At 38.5% G+C, this 7,718-nt stretch overlaps 1 protein-coding gene across 1 annotated transcript in view; it reads left to right on the top strand.

Moving 5' to 3' along the window:
- The window catches only part of LOC115927613, a 46,373-nt gene continuing 38,655 nt past the window's right edge, over nt 1–7,718 (top strand). The window contains exons 1-4 of the mRNA XM_030993710.1: nt 1–16; nt 538–660; nt 4,421–4,543; nt 5,656–5,850. Coding sequence (XP_030849570.1) covers nt 1–16; nt 538–660; nt 4,421–4,543; nt 5,656–5,850 — 457 coding nt within the window. The remainder of the gene's footprint in view (nt 17–537; nt 661–4,420; nt 4,544–5,655; nt 5,851–7,718) is intronic.

Genomic DNA, 7,718 nt, shown 5'->3' with positions numbered 1-7,718 from the left:
ATGGCCTATTGCTGTGGTAAAACATCCCTCCACTGCTATTTGTAAACAGGTGAATATGCATGTGACACCTGTTCTACACTTCTTTACATAATAGCAGGGAAGGGATGTTCCTTTGTCTACCTGAGGAACTGTATATTTTATGCGCACGCGGCATATACTAGTACCGGTACTAGATTTAGGAAAATCAAGGTTGACGCATTCTCGATCGCCGACTGAGACGACGTGAAGCATGCGCAGTGCCTTAAAATGACGTCACACGTTGCAGTCAAAGCTGTCAACGTGCAAATCTAAAAGTCCCTAATACTCCGCTTTGAAAAACGTTCCGCTCGACCTGCATGTTACATGTAGAAGTGATGGTGATGCATCTTTTTCTTCCCCCCTAAACGTTTATGCTCATTACACCAATCCTACTGAAGGGTGAGCCTCTGGAATGTTTGCCCATCTCCCCCCCCCCCCCCCTCCAATTCTTAAACTGCCTCCAGCGCGTCTGAGTATTAGTAGTAGACGTAGTAATATTATTATCATTATTATTTTCAGACATCGATGAGTGCACGTCCGGAAAGGACTCCTGCGATCCTAACGCACAATGTGACAACACGGAAGGAGGTTATGAGTGTGAATGCAATGACGGATTTGTAGGCAATGGAAAGTCCTGCACTGGTAAGTGTATCTGAACCCAATCATCCTCTCTCCACCTTCTGCCCACATACCACACCTTTCTTTATGTTATTCTGTGTATTTATCAATTCAAAAGTTTGGATTTCTACCTTTCCTTATGTTATTCTGTTTCGTTACCCTTTTATCATTATTCTTCCTGTATTTCGTTAAGTTGTTCTGTATTGTTATCCTTTTATCACTTTCGCTTTCTGTCTTTCGCTATGTTACTCTGTGTTGTTATCCTTTTTGCTTTCTGTCTTTCGTTGTGTTACTCTATGTTGATATCCTCTCTTTTTTTTCTTCCCTGATATATTCTTTATATATAACATGCTATCATTTTCCCTTTCTAACTTTAGTTATGTTACTCTGTGTTGATATACTTTCATAATTTTTCACTTTCTGTCTTTCGGTAGTTACTCTATGCTATTCGGGAGGTCCGTCCAACGGGAAAGACAGTGATTCTATTTTTCCCCATTTGTATACATTTCGAATTGAAATTTTGTTTTTCGGCTATATCGTCATGGTTCACAAATGAATCCTTTGGTGACGTAGAGAAATAAAATGAACGTTGTCTCAATCCTCTTTTGTAGAGTCATTCCTTTGCGTGGAAGGACCTGCAAATGTAGCATAATTTCAACCCGTCTTCACGCTGCACAATTATTCATGTGTTTAGGCAGATCCCTGAGATTCCAGCCTAATAATTAATAGTTGTTCCTCAGCTACAGTGTAATAGGAAGCGCAGGAATTGGACTTAAACTACCTTTAACAGCCACATGTTTGTACTTATCCTCAGATAGTCTAACTGTTGAAATACGCGGGCATTCGTTCAGTTTGGTGAGATGATAAATTTGAGGAAAGAATTGATGAGGCATATCATATTCTTTTAATTTTAATTTCTATTGTGTATCTTCATTGAACTGCTGAACTACATAAGCCCTCCACATTATTCTTTACCCAATACAGAGATCACTTGTGATAATCCTAGAGAAGGTACTAATACACAAAAAATGCCTAGTGGACGAAGGAAGCATACAGAGGCTTTGTCATATCTTCCAACGCTCTCTTTCTCCATATCTCTCTTACCCTCTCCCTTTCTCTTTTTCTCTCACATCCCTCCAATTTTATCAATATCTCTCCAGCCCCCTTCACTCTCTCTCTAACAAACACGCACACATGCACACACACACGCACACACACACACACACGCACACGCGCACACGGACACACTCCCTACAAATTCACATACATATACATAACTATAGTCATGTCACGGATGGCACAGTGCATTTGATAATAGAAAATGACCTCTCATCGAATTCTTCAAATAAAAAATTGCGCCTTCGTGCTGGGGAAGGGCTTTAGATTGCGCCCCTGTAAGCTCGCAGGGCATATTCTCTCTGCCTGAGAGTTAGCAGATCTTTGCCTACAAGCTTGCAGCACTGTTGTAAGAATGCGAGCGAGTTTCGCAAGTCGATTTTTGCACTCTCGCAAGGCCTATACACTGTAAAAAAATAATAGTCGAAACAACTAAATAAAATTGAGGAAAAGAATTGCCTTATTTTTATTAAGTAAATATTACCTACGGCATCTTAAGTAGAATTTACTTATTTTGCTGAATAAATTTTTACTCAGTTAAATCGAGTTGCATTAACGTAAATAATTTAAGTATTGTAATCATTTTAGATAATTAAAAAAAAGCTATGATAGGATTACATATTGCACGATTTGGTACCCATCTAATCTAACAAGTAACATCCACTAATCATTCACTACTTCTATTTAAGATTAATCACTAATCACTAACACTACCGACCGGAAGTTTCAACAGGATCACCTCACACTTCCGTATACTGATGCTGATGATGCTGATGCTGACTACTTCTATTTAAGATTAAGATTCGACACATATTGAAAGGCTCCAAATTTTATATATACTTGATCGTAGCATCTTAAAAGGAAAATTGGTTGACAATTTCCTGAAATATCAAGTTTTAATTTGTTTTGAACTGGGTAACAATTAAAAATTGTCTTGTCTTTGCTTAGCCATGTTAAATGAATTAGTAAATGTTTTAAAGTCCTTAAATTTTCATTCAACCACACAACAGAATTGTTTTATTTAAAAAAGAGTTTAATTTGGTCTTAATGAATATTGATAAATTATGTAAATATTTCTATTACGCACTGCATCGGTCCTTACTTTAAAAAGATAAGAATAATCAACATTAATTGTTTGAGTAATACGTATAATTTCTGATTTTGAGTTAAAATTACTAAATTAATACAAGCTGAAATTACTTAAAGTTCTTATGTATTTGATTTTACTTAAATATTTCACGTATGTTCTACTAAATTGAAAGTTTGAGTTAGCAAGACTTAAATTTAGTGCGTAAGTGGCAAAACTAATGTTTTCAAGTAAATTCTACATGGAAAAAATACGTAAAAATTACCAATGAACAAATTATTTTGTACAGTGTAGGCGGGCCCCTGGGTGCTTATCTGACCGTAATTAAATGCCTAAAACCACTGAGCTTCCGGGGTCTCAGCCCCCTTGACCCCCCTCCCACAATTAGTGACCTTTAAATGTCACGAATAAGGTATCTAAATATGCTTATCGGACCATAATTTAATGCCTACCCCTGAGCTTTAGTGGGCTCCTTCCCTTGACCCCCGCCATGCAGTGCAAATTCCATGGACCCCGCTCCAAATCGCTACGCTCCACTAGCTACGCTCTACCTTTATCATTAATAGGGACTTTTAGATTGAGTGGACGAGAACACGACGAACGCCGACTGATCATGCGTGTCAACGTACTCAACTGCTCATGTTGACTACAATTAGAAATCTTTTAGATTGCACTCGACGATATACATACATGCAGATGACAAAGAAAGAGGACAAAATATACAGTTCCTCATTCTACCCTCAACAAATAGGCCATTTTCGTAATGTAACCAAATTTAATGCATAAGTGTTTGTGAAGTGCCTCGATACAAATTATTTCATTCACCTGTTAGGAATAATAGTATTTCAATAGTCAGAATGCAACTGCATATATTAAGTGTTGCTAGGTAGGCCAAGCCATCATGTTTGTCCAACCTGGCAACAACTTATGTATGCAGTTCGGATTCTATCTATTGAAATACTATTATTCTTATCAGGTGAATGAAATAATTTGTATTGAGGCACTACACAAAGACTTATGCATTAAATTTGGTTACATTGCGAAAATGGCCTATTGCTGTGGTAAAACATCCCTCCACTGCTATTTGTAAACAGGTGAATATGCATGTGACACCTGTTCTACACTTCTTTACATAATAGCAGGGAAGGGATGTTCCTTTGTCTACCTGAGGAACTGTATATTTTATGCGCACGCGGCATATACTAGTACCGGTACTAGATTTAGGAAAATCAAGGTTGACGCATTCTCGATCGCCGACTGAGACGACGTGAAGCATGCGCAGTGCCTTAAAATGACGTCACACGTTGCAGTCAAAGCTGTCAACGTGCAAATCTAAAAGTCCCTAATACTCCGCTTTGAAAAACGTTCCGCTCGACCTGCATGTTACATGTAGAAGTGATGGTGATGCATCTTTTTCTTCCCCCCTAAACGTTTATGCTCATTACACCAATCCTCCTGAAGGGTGAGCCTCTGGAATGTTTGCCCATCTCCCCCCCCCCCCCCTCCAATTCTTAAACTGCCTCCAGCGCGTCTGAGTATTAGTAGTAGACGTAGTAATATTATTATCATTATTATTTTCAGACATCGATGAGTGCACGTCCGGAAAGGACTCCTGCGATCCTAACGCACAGTGTGACAACACGGAAGGAGGTTATGAGTGTGAATGCAATGACGGATTTGTAGGCAATGGAAAGTCCTGCACTGGTAAGTGTATCTGAACCCAATCCTCCTCTCTCCACCTTCTGCCCACATACCACACCTTTCTTTATGTTATTCTGTGTATTTATCAATTCAAAAGTTTGGATTTCTACCTTTCCTTATGTTATTCTGTTTCGTTACCCTTTTATCATTATTCTTCCTGTATTTCGTTAAGTTGTTCTGTATTGTTATCCTTTTATCACTTTCGCTTTCTGTCTTTCGCTATGTTACTCTGTGTTGTTATCCTTTTTGCTTTCTGTCTTTCGTTGTGTTACTCTATGTTGATATCCTCTCTTTTTTTCCTTCCCTGATATATTCTTTATATATAACATGCTATCATTGTCCCTTTTTAACTTTCGTTGCGTTACTCTGTGTAGGTATCCTTTCATAATTTGTTCACTTTCTGTCTTTCGCTATTTTACTCTGTTGTTCGGGAGGTCCGTCCAATGGGGAAGACATAGTGATTCTATTTCCCCCCCATGTGTATTCATTTCGAATTGAAATGTTGTATTTCGCCTATCTTGTCATGGTTCACAAATGAATCCTGTAGTGACGTAAAGAAAAAAATGAACGTTGGTTCAATCCTCTTTTGTCGATTCATTCCTTTGCGTGGAAGGACCTGTACATGTAGCATATTTTTTAACCGTGTTCATGGTGCAAAATTATTTATGTGTTTGGGCAGATCCCTGAGAATTCAGCCTAATATTTCATAGTTACTTCTTACTTAAAGTGTAATAGGCACAGTGGCGTACGCAGGATTTTTTCAAGGGTGTGGGGGGGGGGGGTTAACATTTTTAAATCCCGCCGAAAATTTCGCACACATACAAACAAAATGGAGGGGAGGGTTCACCCCCCCCCCCCATCCCATTGCGTACGCGCCTGAATAGGCATGGCAAGGATTGGACTTAAACTGCTTTTATAGCCACATACATGTAGTTGTACTTATCCTCAGAAAAGCTAATTGTTGTAATACGCGGGCATTCGTTCAGTATGGTGAGATGATAAATTTTAAGGAAAGAATTGATGAGGCATATTCTTTTAATTTTATTTTCTATTGTGTATCTTTATTGAACTGCTGAACTACATGAGCCCTCCACATTATTCTTTACCCAATACAGCGATCACTTGTGATAAGCCTGAAGAAGGAACTAATACAGAAGCAGTGCCTAGTGGACCAAGGGATCGTGACGAGGTTTTTACCTATTCCTGCATACCCGGCAACATCCTACTCTCTGGTGAACTTGAGACCGTCTGTACAGTAAACGTCGGCGCAAGCACTGGACAGTGGTCTAATGATGCACCCACTTGCACAGGTATGTATTGTGTTAAAAGCCAAGGTCCCATTCACATATGTCGTTCTCTGTTGGTATCTTTTAATCATTTTTTAATTCTACATTTATTTATGTTACTCTGTGTTGTTATGAATTCATCAGTTTTGCTTTCTACCTTTCCTTATGTTATTCTGTTTCGTTACCCTTTTATCACTATTATTCCTGTATTTCGTTAAGTTCTTCTGTGTTGTTATCCTTTTATTATGTTTACTTTCTGTCTTTTGCTATGTTACTCTGTGTTGTTATCGTTTTTGCTTTCTGTCTTTCGTTGTGTTACTCTGTGTTGATATCCTCTCTTTTTTCCTTCCCTGATATATTCTTTATATATACCGTCCTATCATTTTCTCTTTCTACCTTTCGTTGTGTTACTCTGTGTTGATATACTTTCATAATTTTTCACTTTCTGTCTTTCGGTAGTTACTCTATGCTATTCGGGAGGTCCGTCCAACGGGAAAGACAGTGATTCTATTTTTCCCCATTTGTATCCATTTCGAATTGAAATTTTGTTTTTCGGCTATATCGTCATGGTTCACAAATGAATCCTTTGGTGACGTAGAGAAATAAAATGAACGTTGTCTCAATCCTCTTTTGTAAAGTCATTCCTTTGCGTGGAAGGACCTGCAAATGTAGCATAATTTCAACCCGTCTTCACGCTGCACAATTATTCATGTGTTTAGGCAGATCCCTGAGATTCCAGCCTAATAATTGCAATGACGAACCTTCGTCATTGCCTTGTTTTCGTTCACATTCTGCCCCATTAATATTCTCCTTATCGTCCAAAAATCACATTCGTTTTGCACGTAGTGCTTGTGATTCCTAGTTAGGTACTTTCCTCAAGTCCTTTTCCTTTCAAATTTCGTAGGCATCGTCTCTAGCATCTCATCAAGGTCACCTACTCTTTCGATTTTCGAAATCACTCATGCATGACCGTCCAGGCGCCATTTTGTCCGTTTCTGGTCCATTTTAAGGCCTTTCTGTCTTCCTTCCTATCTCCACTATCCTAGATCCTACAAACTTTTAACAAATTCCTCTAGATAGTCTGAGAGATGTTCTTTCATCTGCGACGTATAACCTGACCTTCAAAATGCCATCTTCATAGTCAAAATTCAAATCTAAAACCGACTCCGTCAAAAATCTCTCAAGTTCTTAAAAAATGGACCCCTAAATAATCTAAAACTGCCATAACTTTCTCATATAAATTCCGTTTTGTATTTAAATCTCACAGTATCTTTATCTCATAATTGCAAATAGCCATGCCAAATTTCAGGCTCCAATGGTTTTGCACAACATAAATAGCGCCCTTTAAAGTTCTTGGAATTGGCTTTCTCTCTGTGGCCGTATCTCCATAATGGCTTGGCAAACCCGTACCCTTTTTTGGATTTAGATACTTGAAGATATGCCCTTTCCAGCCATATACAAAATTATATACCCTATCACTGACCAAATTTGAGAAAATTGCCCTCCAAATTCGCCATTTTCAAGAAAATTCCGAAATAACTTCAACTTGCTCTAAACCGGCGATCTTTATACCTACGTCGTTAAAACTTAGCAGACACATGTATCCACATACGTGACAACTGTCTGCCAAGTTTGGTAAATTTTAATAACGTCAGCGCAAAGTTATCGCCAAAAATGATGAATTTGCTATGCATTACGTAATAGCGCCTTAAATGCGTGCAGTACATTGCGTGCAGATGACAATGGTGTCAAACTGACCGCAATGAAGTGCCCTTTCGAATGATACCAAGTATGGTATATGTTTACACAGAAAATTGTGAGTAAATCGCATTTGAACAAGGGTCACTATACGAATTCCGCCCGATTATAACACTTATCGGCCATGACGTCAT

Source organism: Strongylocentrotus purpuratus, unplaced genomic scaffold (assembly GCF_000002235.5).
Source record: "Strongylocentrotus purpuratus isolate Spur 01 unplaced genomic scaffold, Spur_5.0 spur5_scaffold_20, whole genome shotgun sequence".
Lineage (NCBI taxonomy): Eukaryota > Metazoa > Echinodermata > Echinoidea > Camarodonta > Strongylocentrotidae > Strongylocentrotus > Strongylocentrotus purpuratus.
The sequence above is the reverse complement of the archived record's forward strand: the minus strand, read 5'-3'. Positions and strand labels throughout refer to the sequence as shown.